This window comes from Dermacentor variabilis, chromosome 2 (assembly GCF_050947875.1).
Source record: "Dermacentor variabilis isolate Ectoservices chromosome 2, ASM5094787v1, whole genome shotgun sequence".
Lineage (NCBI taxonomy): Eukaryota > Metazoa > Arthropoda > Arachnida > Ixodida > Ixodidae > Dermacentor > Dermacentor variabilis.
In genome coordinates, this window is record NC_134569.1 from 75,515,146 (window position 1) to 75,532,912 (window position 17,767).

Here is a 17,767-nt window from a genome sequence, read left to right on the forward strand (position 1 = left end):
CCTTTTGTTACATGAAAGCAGATCAAATTTTTGTTCGGGGAAGGCTTGAATTATGCAAATGTGCATGCCACTGGTTTTCCGTGCCCCAAGGGCAACGCCGCGCGTAAGCAGACCCCACGCTATATGCCAGGTCACGCGCTCCGTGCGTATCTGCAACCGTGCCGATGTAGGATCTCAAAGAAAGAAGAAAGACAGAAAAAAAAAAAGAAGACAAACCAGACGCAGGACAAGCCGCCTCCTGTGGCGCAACTCTTTGCGAAGCAGCTCCACACACAGCGAGCTGGGAGGTCTCGTGTGCGTATATGCACAAGTATACAGCACCGTATGACTGGAATTAGGCAGGTGTGTGGCGACACCTTCCGATGCTTTGTTTTATAACCGACATGCGCTGGAACTATATGGCTAACGTTCTTCTGTTGCACGACACTTATAGGAGGCACGAATCATTGTCGTGTTACATATTTGTGCTCCTTTTTACGCCACTATAGATACAAAACGGCCGCAAACAATGTCTACTCGCTTTAGTGGAACACACCACCACACGACGTTATTTTCTTCGCTGCCCCTTCGTAGTTCCGTCTCGGTGTTCTTGTAGAACAGTAAATCTCACACGTGCGCACGGATCAGGAAAAGAAAGAATATCCATACAGTCACAGGAAGAGTGGCTTGAAGCTGCCCTCAAAAAATGATCGACGACGGCGCGGCAATGGGCATGCGCAGAAACCGAACTCCGCCTGCATCCTTATGCACCCACTAACGTTGCGCCTGCAATTTCTAAAAGTTCAATTTTCAACCTGTTTGATCAGACGGTACGCAGCCTACACACTAACCTGCTGCAGCAAGGTTAGTGCCAGCACTACGAATGTGATATTATGTGTTTCAACCTGGACCAGCCAAATCAATGACAAGAAAGAAAGAACAGCCTGTTGATCCAATGAAATTCTTAAATGAATGAAACTTTCATAAAGCACGTTACAGGAAGGCGGGAGTAGCCAAGCCGTCCACATACGGTCGCACATCCAGGTACGCTACGTAGATACGAGTACCGGGTGGAAAAAGACGCACAAGACACGTCCGAAAGCCAGTACAGGCGCGCAGAAAAAGCCACTGTGAACAGCTGCGGCGCGACAACCGTCGAAGCATTGGGAGAAAAAAATAACAATAAAAGTAAAGCTGAGGAATGAGATCGTTCAGAGAACTCGAGCGACGCGGCATAACGGGACGCACATGCAACCAAAGAGCGCCGAAGCTGTAGCTCTACGACAGTGACGCCAAGTATTCAGTCCGGTATATACAACAATTCGACTCGATACAACTAAACAGACACGACTGGGACGCTCCCGGACTCCTTCACCGCACTTCTGTAAGCAGTGAGCTCCACCGCGGGGAAAAAAAAAAAAAAAAAAAAAAAAAGACCCGCAAAGCATACACGAGGACCTGCTTCCTTCTGTTGCTGCTGTTGGTACTGTTACGCGAACCAAAGTGCTTATAATAAAATGATATCTCTTAGCGCATTGCACAATTACGCAAACCCAGCATGGGGGCGGTCGCGTCACCCCAGCATGCTCCATCGTCCGACGCTTGTCATCGCTTGATGAGCGCTTTGTTGTGCTTGTGTGTTGCTAGAAAGGAGATGTGTATCTCGGGTCATTCTTCACCCGTTTTTATCTGGAACGGCATGTCGGGCCTCTGGCATGCTGTCATATCGGTGTGTTTTCGCATGCTACAACTCTACTTTTACTGCTACCGTCTACTCCACATCATGAGCGGATATTGTAAACATTATACCACAAAGTTAACTGCATCCAATAGTCTGAGGGCCTGCGTCGACTCCATCTTTGCTTTGAATGAATGCACGAACGTAGTGGGAGTTTTCCAACAAAATTCTTCTTTAATCACCAGTGGCATGCAGTGCCCAGAAACCTACTCATCCAATTGGAAATTAAAACTCTGAGAAACGGACATCACTTGCACAAGAAATCAAAATACGCAATTGGATAATCAGCAAAATTTTACTCGGAAACTTTCTGGCTAATTACTGTAGCACGGATACTGCAATCTAAGAATCGAAGCCAGTGATTGCAATGGCGCATCCACTTCAAACGAGTGTCGAATTTAGCACCAGTTCGGAGATAAGCGCGGTCAAATTCGCGTTAAAAATGCAGCTGTTGGAAGGGAGCCAATCACTGTCGAGGAACTGGAATCCGATCGTCGAATTCGATCGCGATCGAACATGCACTGTGTGACTGCTTTCTTGAACCTGGCGCGTACATACATGAAGCCCAGAGAAAAATACGAACCGGATAAAGTTGGGTCGAGTCGGCTTGACAGGCTGAAATTGTCGTCGGGTTCATGTAAACGCTAGCGGGTCGAGCTGAGCGAGCGTCGAGGCGAGCTCTGTCAGCCCGCCTGCAAGGGTCGAGTTGAGTCGTTTAACCTGCATTCGGCAAGTTGCATGCAAACGCGGTAGGGTCGAGCGGGGTGAGCTTGGCTTCTGACTCGACCCACTCGTGTAGAGTTAATGTAAACGAAGCTAATGAGCAGCTGACTTTTCCATCGATTCCGGCCATGGCGGCCGCATTTCGATGGAGGCAAAATGCGAAAACACTCGTGTGCTTAGATTTAGGTGCACGTTAAAGAACCCCAGCTTGTTGAAATTTCCCGAGTCCTCCACTACGGCGTGCCTCATAATCAGAAAGTGATTTTGGCACGTAAATCCCTATAATTTTATTTTTTATTTTCTTGCGATATGGTGTACTACACGCGTATCGTTTCCTGTGTTCATCGCCGTTTTCTATATTCGCTTCTACACTTCCCTGAATTACGTTTAGAGGACTGAGATTTTCGAGGAATAAACAAGAAGAAGGAGAAGAAGAAGAAGCGTGGTCCACAGTGTGAAGCGACGACTTGAGGGAAATAACATAACATAAAGCTCGGACTGAACTTACGCATGCTGATCGACCAGCGAGACACCGCAGCACACATAGCAGTAGTTTGTGCTCGAACTTTCAGTCAGAGTTGACGAGCGACTTGGTTCTCTTTAAGTTCAATTTGCGAAGCCAATTCTTTGCCGTGCGTCGACTTTGCCATATCTCCTGACCTTTCAAACATTGAGCAGGAACGTCTCTTTTTGCTGGTTGTACCTTCGCTGCAAATCGCAATCTAACTAGCTTCCGTCTTTTCCGAGAATGGTCCTCAATAACACCCTTACTAACGTCCTACGCAGATGAATTGATTATTTGTACAAGCACACATTACCGAAGGTCTAACATATTGTACATAACTTTACTACGAACAAATCCATATATATATATATATATATATATATATATTCGGAGGCAAAACTTTCTGATTGTAATGCGCATCTCCAAAGGCTAAACGCGCTTCGGCGTCCAAGAGGAACAACATAGACGGCTGACAAATGCATGCACACGTATGTTCTCTGCTGCAAACCTGCAAAAGGCTACGCGGGAAAGACATAAAGAAAGAAAGAAAGAAGCGGCATAAGCGCGGAATCACGCACGAGAACATGAAGAGAAGGAGGGAGGAGGGGGGGGGCAACAGACGAGCTTTTCGTGAGCCATCACAAAGGCGACTGTTTCTCCGCATATGGTGAAGGGGACCGACCATTTTGTGGCGGTCGAACTTGGACGTGAACCACTTTCGATTCCATTAATTTATCATCTATTTCATTCAATTAATAAGCGCAATTAATTGTCCCTATGCTGTCCTTGTTGGCTTCTTATGATATGACTAATAAAAATCGGGCCCCTCGGTTTACTTTCTCCTCCTTCAATACATACATGTATATATATATATATATATATATATATATATATATATATATATATATATATATATATATATATATATATATATATATATATATATATATACACGATAAATATCGAGATTCAGCACCGGTGAGCCCAGCAACTTGCATAAGTGAACGCACGGAAGAAATGCGAGCGCAGTGTTCTCTCTTAAAAGAGAGCGCGACAGGCGCTGACTGCGAAAGCCTAAGGAGAGGTTGATTTATGAGGAGCGGTCGGTCTAACAATAAAGCTTGTATCACAAAATAACAAACGAATCGCGGCGCGACGACAATCGCTCCTTCGTAAAGAAAGCGCGATTCGAATGGCAGGCAAGGCAAACTCAATTCACGATCGGCGAACTTCTACAGTCGCCGAAGTGCGTCGAAAAGGTATACGTTTATCCATGACGCGTGTTGACTATGGGAAGCGGGGCGTCGACCTCCAGAATTTGCACAAATTTTTTTTAATGGCCTCCCTCTCCCCCCTCTCTATCTCACAAAAGGCAAATGGCTGATATAGGTCAAACATCCATTTCAGCGTGAGAATACGCAAATAAACACTCGATACCACACTTACGCATACAGCGCAGATCCGCTTATTCGTTCGCAAAAGGTGCGATTATTTACGTTTTCAAGTAAATATAGGGTTCGTGTCCGTATGTACGTCGGCAAACAGTATAAGCGGGGTATCATCTTCGACAGAGCCACCGGCTCTAATTCTCAGCTGCCACCTGTTGGAGCGCCTCGAGCCATCGTTGAAAAACAAACGAGTCGTAGAGAAACAGTGCGCAGGGCGGCAGCCGGTGCACCTAGCTAATTGTGAAGTGGTCACTCGAAAGCTCATTAATAAACAAAGAACGCTCGTTACAATTATTTTCATTCGCCTAGAAGCCGCTTGTAAGCCGCGTAAGCGCCCTTTTCTGCACACGTTTCCTTTTACGAGACCATGTATTAGTGGATGGGGAGCAGCAGTGTCCTGCGGAGATGGCCGAGGAATATGCTTCTCGCGATCTCCAGACGGCGTCCAGAGCCGATGTGCTAATGGCGCTAGTGAATGAAACAAGCCAACACCGCGAGCGAATAAAAAGAAGAAAGAAGAAGAAGAGTGCAGCCTCCGGCTGTAATAGTTCACCGGTGGACCGATCACGCGGCTCAACATGTGTGCCAACGCAAGCGTGTCTGCAGCTCGGAGAGCAAATAACACGGAGCAGCGTCGAGGAAAGGTCGACCGCAAAGGGAAGGGGGGGGGGGGCAACGACAGAGCGAAGGACGATAGCCCTGCGAAAAATCGCGCGCCTTGGGTACGACGACGACGGCTCCGAGCAGCAGCCGAACGGTCTCCGGGCTCTGACTCACGGAACGCAGCACCTGTGCACGCGCTTTCCACACGCCTCGGTCTGACGTAAGGGTGCCTCGCGCTCGCCAGCAGCAGCGGCGGCGGTGACGGCAGCAGCAGCAGCAGCAGCCGCTCACGCCAAGATAGATAAACTGTGGCAAGTGCTTAGCAAAAAGGCAGCGCAGAACAAAAGGCGGTCTGCACATTCGCTGTCGCCGCCGCCGCTGCCGTTGACACTCTGGGCGAGGCCCGGCCGCATGTGAGCCAGGAGCGGAAGGCCAGCCCCTAGTCTACTTATGGGGGCGTGCGGGCTAAGATGCCACGTTAGCCGCGTGGGCCTCGAGCCACGTCAGATTTACCCGCGGAAAACTTCCATCAGCCAAGTTGATGCTGGCTGTAAAATGTACATGACTGCGGCTACCCGCACCTCTGGCATGACACACACACACGCATACACACACACACACGCGCGTGTCCCAACATGCATGCCTGGACATGCAGTGGTGGTATTCCCGTGCCCCAGGCATCCAACACCATCCGAGAACGCTCGGGCCGACAGCTGAGGTGTGTTCGGTTCAGCAAGCAGTGAAGGTGATGATGGTGGTACGCACGCCAGAAGTGTTCCGGGGCCGCGTAGGGCGGGGGCACGTCCTCGTATCCGGGGTGGTAGTTCATGGCCGACGGCATCAGATGGCCCGCCATAAACAGCGCACTCTTTCGCCGCTCGGGGCTCAGCGGAGGAGCGCCAGGCTACGTCCTCTCGCAGTGAAACGGTCGTGAATTAGCGAATATGTCGTGAGGGAGTAGAGGAGGGGCGTGCCAGACACAACTGACCTTGAATACACGTTGTGCGCGCAGTGCATAGACCCCGAAGAGCGCGCGCGCGCAACGCTCCCTGGCTTCGGTTAGGCGAACAGCGTCAAGAATGCACAGCTGTTAGCGTCGACTCTATACTGCGGCGAGTTCGCGCACAAGAGCCATACGGCTCCTCGCCGTCAGTCATTCGCGCAGCAGGGCTGCCGCCTGTTTTGCCTTGCGGCCGGGGGTCGCCGTGCACTGCAGCGGCACCTGGCGGCAGCGAGCAAGCGGTGTCCCCACGCGCTAAGGCAGATCCCCTCCATCTGTCGTCACGGGAATCCCCTTCCGGTATCGGTATCGTGAGGTAAGCTGTGACGCACGCACGCAGCTAAGACAAAACGCGGAGCGAGGACCTAGGACGACATTCAGAGCTCGCGAGAAATCCGTGGAGAAATTTGCAGTCGAAATTGCCGCTGTCGTCATACGACTGCTACGGGGTCAACAACCGAATATAGCGAGAGCTTCCAGAGTCGCTGGGATTCTGCTTGAAAGACCCCGCCTGCGAAAGAAGAGTCCCCCTTTTTTTACAGGTCAAACATAGCAATGCGCGTAGGGAAAGCGAAATAGGGTGCGAGTCTCGAATGGGAACGATGCTAAACTGCTAATGGATGGGTGGATGGATGTTATGAGCGTCACCTTTGGGACGGGGCGGTGGGTTGTGCCACCAAGCTCTTACTATTATACTGCCTGATGTCCTACCTAGGTTAAAAAAGAAAAAAAAAACCTATGAACTCCCACAACCAAATTTTCTGATCCCCTATTGCGAACTTTGCTTTTGTACGTCTCCGTTTTTTATCCTTTCCTTACTTCCACCAATCTTCCAATCGCCTCTTACTAAATCGCTGTTAAACAGCGCCATCTTCTGTCCGTCCTTTACCGCCACGTGGCAGTGCGATTGATGAAAGAATCGCACGCTTCATGCGGAAGTTGTGGGTTCAGCTCTCACCGGCGGCGGCAAGTCGTTTCTTCTTCCATTTTACATTTCAACAAATAAACGAAGCTAAATTAGGTTCATTGTCTGTTGGCTTCATTTGGTCGCTACTAACAATAAATCGAGCCACTAAGTTCCCCTGATTCTTCTCTGTCTATGCGATTTGTCGATTTGTAAATTGTAGTTCGTGTTAACTACGCGCTATCCCCGGTCAGCAAGCTAAAGTTTAAGTGGCGAATTAGGGGTAAACGCTAGTGAAGTGTGTTGGCAATGCGTCGCATCTCTTCGGTGTCTCAGATCCATGATTTAAACCGCGTTCACTACATTCACTCACTCGACGACACACGACCTGCCTCTTCGAGGGAGCGAAGTGCAACTTACGGTGGTCCGGAGCAGGCGACCGTTGATTGCATTATATATATATATATATATATAAGTTTGTGGTGGTTCTTTTCAATCTGCTATATACCGTGGCAGTCCAAATATCAACTCGCCCAAATGTCAGCCTTGCTCCTCCTCTACATCTCTACTACGTGACCGGCTCCCCTCACATACACTTCCTTTGCACTTTGACACTCCGAATAATTAAAGCAACCCGGCCGGACGCTAAACTAGCGCAGGAATATATTTGTGACAACTCTGCAAACAATCAAGAAGGCGGAGCTCGAGCTCGGTGCCAAAGACGACGACGCTGGAGACTACCTTCACCCACGTTAAGAGGCAACAACATTGCGAAGCATGGCCAATCCCCCCTCTTGGGTACGTGTCATGGGTTAAAACAACGATAACCTATCCCACCACATGAGGTAAACAAACAAACTACGTTGGTGCCGGCAGAGAAGGAAAGTATACGAGGCGCAAACAGGGGGCCTCGACGCCTGAACAAGGCTTCGCCAGCCACCACGACCACTGACCGCCACTCTCCGTTGAATTGGTACCGCGGGTCGATAGCCGCCGGCGGATCCCCCGCCGGTGAGCGTCGCGTGCGGCCGCAGCCGACGACACGCGACGTCGTTGCGACTCGCCACGCGCTTCTCTCCGCCGCCGTTTCCGTATTCGCGCGCGAGACGCTAGCCTGAAAGCTCCTGCAACGCGCAGGACGGGCAGCGGCAGAACCGATTGCGGATGGCATTAAATGGTGAAAGGCCGACCGGTTGTTGCCCTGTGCGGCGCCGGCTTTCACCGGCCGACGCCGAATGAAACGACAGCAAAAGAAGCCTGCGCTCGACTAATAAGCTCGAGAAAAGTCGGGCGCCTTTTACAGCGGACGGCTGCTAAGGTTCATTACGCGGTCCTGGGGTTCTCCGCATGTGCGCAACGAATGCCGCAGTCTCCCCGATCGGCCCAGTGTGTTCCGACGTACTCTTACATCAGACCACCAGTTCATCAGATGCAGCGTGATGGGCCCAATATGCTGTATCTTATGGACTGAACCGTATAAGATATCGAATCACGGGCGCTCGGGGCTGCCAGCGAAACTATTTGCCATATTTTTCGCGCTATAAGGTGATTATGCGGAGACACAGAGCTGCGGTGTCCGCGTTATGTCGTACTGAAGCACCGTGTTTTGACGATCCCCACAAGGCTGTACGCACAAGATTGAGGTTACGGTAAGGTATACCTATTCGCTATCTTGGATTCTGTAAGCACGTGCCGACACGTGCAGATATGTATTTCGTCTCCGCCCTCCGTGCCGTATACGATCGGATCGCCGGCGGCCTACAAGGGCCAGCTGAGATCTTTCTCGCATACCGCAAATAGTATTTAGTCACGCAGTTACTGTATAATCGCGGCGGCTCCAGCCCCCTTCCGCCAACCTTCCTGATGACCCTTCCTTTGAACGTCTGGCTTGTGCTTGCGCGCCTTCGACCCCGTAGCGCTGTCCGTGCACGTCTCTCTCGCTTTCTTTTTATTCCCCTCCTCCCTTCCCCCAGCGTAGAGCAGACAACTGGACTGTTGACTGGTTAACATCCCCATCTTCTGTATATATAACCTTCTCTCAGTGTGTGAACGCAACATGACAATCAGTCAATAACAACGCGTTAATGCGTACTGTAAGTGGGCTCGCACTTGCTGAGATGTCGGCTGCACGTTGGCTTTTATGGCGTCCTCCGAATTACAGCGGGAACAATGCGTGCGTCGACGTTATTCCAGTATGGCGCCAATGAGGCTCGCGGCTTGTAGCGATGCAAAGTAGCGGCGTGCAGGAGCATACGTTCTTCGCTCGCAACCAAACAGGCAGCGAATACTTATACCAAGGCTGGAGCATTTGCAGCAGAGCGCTGACCCATGACATCTCCGCGACGACAGATGCGCAAACGGAGTTGAGAAATACTAGCAGCAGGCGAAACTTTGAAGCGGGAAATAATATATATATACAAAGCCTCCCATGTCACTGGCCACGCCTCAGGTCACAGTTTCTTTCTGCAGCATGTGCTCCTTAATTCGAGCGCGCGGAGAACACTCCGCCGCGACGTGATTGCTAAACAAGAGTTATGATTAATTTAGTGGCTTTCTTTCTTTTATTTATTCATTTTTCGTAGCCTTACTTTGATTCACACAAGCGCTAAAAACAGCAGCACCAGCCATGGATCGAGATTACACAATGACAACAAGAAGAAAGCCGGTCATATAACGACGACACAGCGAACGGCCGTTTGCGACGGAGAGCGCGTTTCTCGCACACGCCGAGACAATGGCGCGCCTTTCGTCGGGACACCGGCGGCAAACGGCGGCGAGCAGCTATAAATTGTACAGAAAAGGGTTTTTCGGCGCGACCACAAGACGGCTCTTCTGTCAAGAAACGGCTCGTCGTCGCTTTTGCTCCGCGAAATCGCCCCGGGGGACTCGTTCGTTCGTTCGCCGCAGACTCGCCACACTGGCACGACTTTTTTAGTGTTCTCTCTCTACGGCTTTCTTTCTTTCTTTTTTACTCGGCACAACTGGCGTAGGCGCGTAGGCGAAATAGCCACCCTATGGACGAGCACCCGCCTGGCAGCTGTGAGAACAACGACGTATGCGAATCTTCATCCCTTTCGTGCCTTGCCGCTTTCATCCTGGCGTCAGTGTCTGGCCACAGCCTCCCGAAATTTGGCAATGCCAGCAAGGCGAAATGTGTTGAAACGTGGTTCAAATACCTTAAACACACCGTGTCAACCGCGATCAACACCTGGGAAAGCAAAGTCCTCTTCGCTGATCACGCTGCTTCAGTGCGACTTAGCATACGTGCGGTAAACACACGTAAGGCTATGGACTGGTCAAAAACGTTTGGCCTTTTCTCCGGCAGAAACAGCGTACGGTGCTTGCGCCGCCGCTTCAATGGGACCGCCTTTAAAGGGCGAAATAAAAACGGAAATGAGAGAGTGTCTCCGGCAAGTGAGGAGGAAACAGGAAGGGATCTGCGGGAGGAAACGATGCCAGCGCAAAAAGGGGGCAAGAAAAGAAGAAAGAACAATTAATCAGAGCCTGGCTCGCTGCCAGGGTTCATGCCACACAGGCACGAGACAGCCCTGGGGAGCGAAAGAAGGCGAACTCTCGCCAGCAGCCTACCAGCCAGCCAGCGCGACGCGAGAATAGAGACGGCGCGTCGTCTCTCCCGAGCGACCGACGACGCAACCCGCGAGGTTCGCCGCTGTCCGCGACCCCTACTCGCGCGACATCGGCTCCCGGCCCAGGGACGCAGACCTCGTGGCGGCGGGGCTCCGTGTTCTGCCCACCGGGAAAGGGGGGGAGGTTGCGATGATGTAGCGGCTCGCCAGGTGGCGCCCAGGAAGGGTGCAGCACGTGTGCGACAGCACACGCGAAAAGAACGTCTTCCCCGCCCCATCGCCCACCCCCCTCCCCCTTCCCCGCCCCACTGCTACCTCCGTGCCCACACGCGCAGGAGCAGAAGCCGCAGCGTCGCTCACCCCACGACCGCGGTCCGTCCCCGCGGGGTCAGGGAGGCGGCGGGGAGCACCAGGAAATGCCTGGCCTGTTTCGTAATTTCTCTCGCTCTGCCGCCACGTTTTCCTCTTCCTTTTTCTTTCTTTTTCGCGGGGTAGCGAAAATGGGGTCTCCAGGTCAAGGTCGGTACAGCGGCTTCGCCACCCCCCGAAACCCTCCTCCTCCTCCTTAGTCGTCTCGGCGAACGCGGCCAGCTCGGATTCCCGTTTCACGTGAACGGAGCCGAGCACCGAGTCACGGGAAAACGACGCTCGTGCGCAAGCACACAAAACACGCACGCACCCTCGGTGCGGTTGGCCTTTTCTCTGGAAGGAGGCACAAGCTGCTACCGGCGCAACGTGTTGACTCAGACGAGTGGAAACGCGCGCGGGGCGAAGCCGCAGGAAACCGGCGGCTTCCGCACGCGGTTCGCTGCGCGCTTGCGCTCGGGGTCCCCCAGGAAATGGTGCGCTCGGTCGAAAGCCGAGCTCGCCAGTAACAAACGACCGTAGCAGCACCAGCGAGGCAACGCACCGAAAGATGAGACAGATATACTGCCGACGCCGTCCGCGTTTCCGCGCTTTCACGCGAGGAAACGCCACGTCGTGGTTCTTTGATAGTTCAGTGCCCGTTTGCTGCGAACAAATGAGATCTATGAGGAGTGCGTATTGGAACGAACGGTACTGACAGCCTATGGAGACGGTCACATTTAACCTCGAGGTTCTAGCGGCCCTCCAGGTGTCCACCCTGTGCCCTTTCCTGCGACGTGCAAATAGGATAAACCTTACGGCTGGAGAGCCCCATGTGTGAAGCACCAATTAACGGTTAGCAACCGAAGCTCAGTGCGGTGTAACACGATGTTCCTGCAAAGCCGACAACGCCATACGTGTCGGAGTGATGTAAGCATTAATATGCTCCTCCGAAGTGCGTGTCGTAGTCCTTACTCTTACAGGAATATTGAACAGAATGAGCAAATCTGCTTGCATTCGTTCTCCCAACTACACTGGCGCTCCCTCGGCGGAGGAAGGTTGCTAAGAAAATGGGCGAGAGTATTCTAATTTTTTTTTTTAATTTTGTTCTCAAGCCGAGGGAAGCATGCTGTCGTCATAAATATCAAGTATATTGGCCGTACTAGCGCACGAGATCTGTCGCCACCTGTCTTTCGTTTCGGCAAACTTACGGCGGCGTGCCAAGCCAAGCTCCCGCTCCCGATAAGGCCGATCTATATACAGTCGGGCGCCCTACAGCGAAATGACCTGTATTACGAAGGAACAATTCTGTCCCGGTTCTATTATGAGCGGCGCAGGGCGTGCCCTTTACAACGAAGTGACGTTTTTGAGAAATGATTTCGGAAGCCCCAAGGGCGCTTGGTTATAAAGGCGTTCGACTGTATTCAATACAGATGTGTAACCAGCAAAATCAGCTTCCCTTGGCATTTCCCTTTAGTGCCCTTTGATCGTTCTTATCGAGGACCTTTCTGCCGCCGGCCAAACCGACCCCTCAGCCTGGCGAAGAGCGAGCAAGCGGCAACATAGTTCTCTCAATGCGGGCGCGCCGGATTGGTCAGCGGTGCGGGCCGTCGACGCACGCACGCGACGGCAGACGCGTGCCGCCGCTGCGGGCAGCTCGGAGAGTGACGAACCGCCCACAGCGTTTTGAATCCAAGCCAAGGCCATCGCTTGTATGTCGAAACCCCGAGGCACGCGCCGCTGGCCCCAGAAATAGCGGCGCGTCTTCGCGGCGAGGGCAGGGAGAAGAAGCCCGAGCGGCAACGCGCGCGTCAGACGCGGCGCGCGCCAGAACCCGCTCGACCCGCCGTGACAGGGACGCCGCCGCCAAAATACCTGCGCCACGTAGCCAGCCAGCGCCGCGGTTCGCCGCAGCCAAGGCGCAGGGAGCGGGAGGGGGGTTGGCGATAAATAAACGAGACGCGCCGAGATTACAATAATAGCGCGCGAGGCCCGAAGGGCAAAGCCCTGCCAAGAGAGCGGCCTCGCGGCGCGCAGCGTAATACCGGCGGCCTCGAACGACAACAACGGCGGCCGCCAACCTGCGACAGGGGATGAGAGGGTGCGGAACCGAGGTCCAGCAGTGCAAAACCGTACGGCACACGCGCTAGTTGGCTCTCGCGCGCATTTTGCCTTCGCGCAAACTGCGTGCGATCTGCATACAGTACGTGTCCCTTGCGGCAGCACCAGGTTCACCAGCACAGCGCGACCGACAGTCGTGCACACCAACTTCTGTTTGACCCGCCGTGGTTGCTTGGGGGACATGGTGTTGGGCCGCTAAGCACGAGGTCGCGGGATCGAATGCCGGGCACGGCGGCCGCATTTCGATGGGAGCGCGAAATGCGAAAACACCGGTGTAGGTGCGATTTAGGTGCACGTTAAAAAACCCAGGTGGTCCAAATTTCCCGAGTCCCTCATTACTGCGTGCCTCATGATCCGATCGTGGTTTTGGCACGTAAAATCCCCATAATTTCATTTTTAACCACTGTCTGCTAGCCCAGCAACGCGATCAGCGCACGAGCGAGACCGCGGGAATGCCGACGACGAGAGGAGGCTGACCTTTCGACTCGCGTATCACCGTGCGAAGACTAAACAGGAAGCGAAGCGTAACGAGAGAAACTGACGCGCCCACGGTCGCGCACGTAGCGTGCCCCAAATCGCAAAACACTTTCGCCAGACCACTTCTCTCTCTGCGAGCGTGTTTTTTGCTTGCTTTTCCTTTTTTTTTTCCCCCGTTTCGTACAAGTGCTTTTCTACAACTGCAGCATCGGGAATGGCGAAACAAGAGAATGCTAATAGGCAGCTCAGACGGGCGTACGCAGATGCGCCACACAGAGGAGAGAGAGAGAGAGAGAGAGACGTTCAGCGCCAGACGTGGCAGCCGACGCCGGCGGCTATAGTCGTTCCCGAGAAGCGCGACGCGCCCGTACACTGATGGGCGCGAGAAGGGGTGGTTTTCCTCGAAAGCGAGGGCCGGACCCCGGGCCCTGCAGCAGCAAAACACACGAGCTGTGTGCTGCCGACGCAAGCGGGGACAACGGCCGAGCGCGCGAGCGCCACGGCCGGGCTGGAATGCGCGCCCAGTGTCGTTGATCGGCCGCTGTCCCCACCACCGCGTGGACGAGGCGAAACGTCGCCCTGGCAACGCCATGCCGCTTGCAGACCACACACGCGACACCGGCCGAATGCAGCGCTTGGCATCCCACCGCCCGAATGGCGAAAAAGAAAGAGCACCTCGGCGCCGCATGTACTACACAAAACATATACAAAATGCATTCAAAGGGCCCCGTTCGTTGTAAAGGGTCACACATCCGGAGGTACACTTATGCCGCACGATTATTAACTGATTGGTGATTACTGCCCATTAACTGCGCTCACTGTGGTCTTTCGTGCATTGTGTTACGGTTCAGTGATACCACGCCTAACTACGCCCCTGCTTATGCGAGAACCGCCGATAAGGAACACCGCACAATGCAGCAGCAAAATGCACGCCGCCTTGCCGTGTCTGTCCGTACGCATCGCTCGAAAAGTTCCTGCTCGACGTTACGCTAAGATGTCCTCTAAACAAGTGTTGCCGGCGTTGGAGCAGCTTGCCACAGGGCACCTCGCTCAGCCACAGCTACATACTCGGCCACTGTCCAGAGCAAGGCAGTAGCTTCGCCGAGTAAGGAAGCGTCAAACGACGGTCAAGGTGCCCCGGAAGAGCAGCAATCTGTCGCTATGCGCGCGCCTGTCGGGGGAGCTCCGGGCAAGTGCGTCGAGCACCGTTCCTAATCAGCATTGGGCCGCGAGGGCAAGGGAGGAATCGGCCGGGGCGCCTTCCTGCATGGAGCAGCAGAAGCAGTGCAGCATGCGCCGGCCCAGCGTCTCGCAGCAGGGCGCGCTATCGCGGGTCTTTCGAGCGGCGCCGATAAGCGCACGGCACTCGGCCGCTTGACCACAACACGCGCGACGACGACGCGCGTTGTCGTGCGCGTTCACGGGTCAAGACGCATTCGCACTGGACGTTTCGTCTTCCCCGTTCTTCTCGACGAACCACATCTCAATGCTGCCATCGAGCTCCACCTGTTCGCGACCAGTGAGCGTAGAGCGGGCGACACACGAGACTGCACGTCACTGACCCCGTTGTCTGAACAACAACTGGGCATGTAGGTCCCACGTGTACGACACGGACGATGGTGCACTATGTTACGGGGAGAGAGAGAGACGGCCACACGCGGTCCGGTTGCAACCGCGAACTATGTAACCACGGCCTCCACAGCTCGCACGGCGAACACGTATGAGCGCAGGTAAGCGTGTGGACCGCGTCGCGCCGGCGGTATCCGTTGTTGACACGGGGTATACCTGAGCTGGTGGACTCGTTGTTGATATCCAGGTCCCAGAAGTCTAGGTCCACGTCGGCGATGTCCGAGCCGCCCAGCGAGGGCACGGGGCTGACGGGCCGGCCCTTGGCCGGGCTGCTCGAGCTCACCTCGGGCGAGCTGTCCTCGGGCGGCAGCGCCCGCTTGCGCGGCGCCCCCACCGAGCCCCGCGGCGGCGGGGGCGCACCGCCCCCAGGAGGGGGCGGCGGACCCCCTTTCTTGCGCCGGGGGCTCGCCAGCCTGGGCTCGGGCCGCGCCACCCACGCCACGGCAGCGCTGCTTCCGCCGTCCGACACTAGGATCACGGGCACGATGACAAGCGAAGGCGCTGGTCAGCCGGCCTCCATGGCGCATAACTCCTGTACACGCAACGCGCACTACCGCTTCCGCAGGGAGAGCCACACGCAGAGGGAGCGAGGACCGCAGCGGCGCCTGGACGTTGCCACCACCAGCGGCGGACGAGTTGGTCCCAAACAGAGCCGGCGTTCAAGGTCGGCCGCCGTGCGGGGCGCTCCGCTCGCTCGCTGCAGCGCCGGAGAGGGCGAGGGACCGCGCTCGCCGGCGAGAATCAATGGCGCGCCCGTCAAATCGGCGTCGCGCTGCGGGCCTGAACTTCGTCTCAACAGAACTGTGCCACTTGCGGTCCTGGCCGAGGGTCCGACGCTCAACGCTCGTCAAAGCCGGGACTGCGTCGTGTCGGATCGACACAGTGCTTCACGAGAGCAGTCGGACTGCCCTCAGGACTCGTTTCATTCCTTCTCCATTAATGAAATTTCTCCAGAGTTACGGAGTTTCCTCCTTCCCGTCGGAGCTGTGTGCAGTAGGCTACAAGCTCTCTGTTCTGATCGTTGATGTTGTGATATAATAGAATGTTTCTTGACCGTCCGCTCAACCACGTAACGAAAGAGTAAACAATGATACCAAGCACAACAAACGCCACATGCTTCCTTTATTTTGAGGGACACTGACAATACGCATTTGAAGTGTGACTGCCGCATACGCAACTCTTCTTTATTCCCCCGACGACGGAAGTCAAACCAGCAACGTTCCCTTCTTCCGGTCAGTGTCGTTTCATGTTCGCGTTTCCATCCAAAGCTTAGTGTTTTGACCTAGTTGTTATGCTACAAGCGCGACGTCCCAAATGCTATCCAGTAGCTCCAGGAAGGTTTCGATACACATTCGACAAAGCTTTCAGGGCCAGCGCACTGCCTACTGCAGCCGGCCCGGGTGCAGTACTGGCCGTCACTCGCGCACCGCGAGACGCGCACCGCGACAGGTTGGGCCCACGAAGCGGCACCGCCTGGTGTCGATTTCGACACGCCGGCGCAGGTGCCGCGGACCGTTCGCTGCTGGCCCGATTAGCGAGCGCCACAGCGAAGGCCGCCCCCACCAGCAGGGCCCCCACGTCTTCGCGTAGCTCTCTCTTCGGCCGCTCCAAGTTGCGCGTCGTCGCAGGATATGTGGGGCCGTAGGAAAGAAGACGCTGCCGTGGCGAGATGCCACTTTCGCCTCAGGGGTCCTTCAACCGCCACGATGGCGGGGCGAGGGGGGTAGCCGGAAAGCGTAGCCCACCCCTTTGGCCTGCAGAGGCAGCACCGGCAGCCGGTCAACGAACGGTTCACCTTGAACGCGGACTTTCACACTGGCCGAGCCGGTTTGGCCCCAGCGAGCACTTTCGCCAAGCGGCGGCGGGCGCAGCCTTCCGTAGCGCCGAGCTCGCTGCCGCCGTCACCCTCGCAGCTTCCTCCCCACCCGTCGCCGCCAGCGTTTCCGACGCCGGAGGAGAACGCACGCCGCCAGCAAGGCAAGCCAGAGGAACCTGCAGGGGCCCACCGAGCAAAGCAACCCCCCTCCCTGCCCATATTCCCTCCATCCGACCCGACCAAGAAAACTTGGCGGCGCGCCGACGCCGTCGGAGGAGCCCAGATCGCGCGCCGCCATGTTTATTCTCAAAACGCGAGCGTCGGCATTAGCACTTCCGCCGTTCCCCGCGCGAATCACTCCCCTTTCGGTGAGAGAGGAGAGTACACTGTGTGCACTGCTGCTACGCGTCTCGTGCGCCGCCGCCACACATCCGGCTGTGTGCCGAACGACGGGCTTTGCACCGGCGCGCCGCCTGCGCGTTTCCTCGTGCACACTTTCACGGTCGCATGAGAGTTGCAAGGGACGACGCCTTGTCACGCGAGTGCGGACGCCGATGAACGTCGGTCCGCGTTCAAACGCCGGGGCGGAATCCAGAGATTATGAAATGCGTGGCACTCCCACCAAGACAAGGCGTGCAGTCGCGGGAGGAATGAAGAGTAAACAGTAGGCCCTGACGACGTATAGTAACTCACGACTTCCCAATCGATGTGTACTACGCGTCGATAAACGCCGCATCACTTCCTGCAATAGACGTATCTGTTTTCATATGGTGATCGTCAACAAGGGGGGGGGGGGGGGGGACAGTCCAGTTCTTGGAGTGATAGCGAGTCTAGAAGTTGCGTTCTTTGCAGGAAGGTGGTTGACGTTTTGTTAGCTCCGGGGCGTGTCCAA

At 54.9% G+C, this 17,767-nt stretch overlaps 2 protein-coding genes across 6 annotated transcripts in view; one reads left to right on the top strand and one right to left on the bottom strand.

Annotated features, from left to right (window-relative positions):
* The window catches only part of LOC142572108 (ecdysone receptor-like), a 180,521-nt gene that overhangs the window by 35,553 nt on the left and 127,201 nt on the right, over nt 1–17,767 (bottom strand). The window lies entirely within an intron of this gene.
* Nucleotides 14,602–16,164, top strand: LOC142572110 (uncharacterized). The gene is made up of 2 exons (XM_075680979.1): nt 14,602–15,160; nt 15,247–16,164. Exons 1-2 carry the CDS (start codon nt 15,057–15,059, stop codon nt 16,082–16,084), a joined length of 942 nt encoding a protein of 313 aa, XP_075537094.1. The 5' UTR covers nt 14,602–15,056; the 3' UTR covers nt 16,085–16,164.

Bases quoted from the DNA above. Each gene is read 5' to 3' on its own strand.
- LOC142572110 (XM_075680979.1), top strand. From the start codon at position 15,057: ATGTTACGGGGAGAGAGAGAGACGGCCACACGCGGTCCGGTTGCAACC. The intron at 15,161-15,246 runs GTAAGCGTGTGG...GTTGATATCCAG, and splicing joins GCGAACACGTATGAGCGCAG to GTCCCAGAAGTCTAGGTCCA.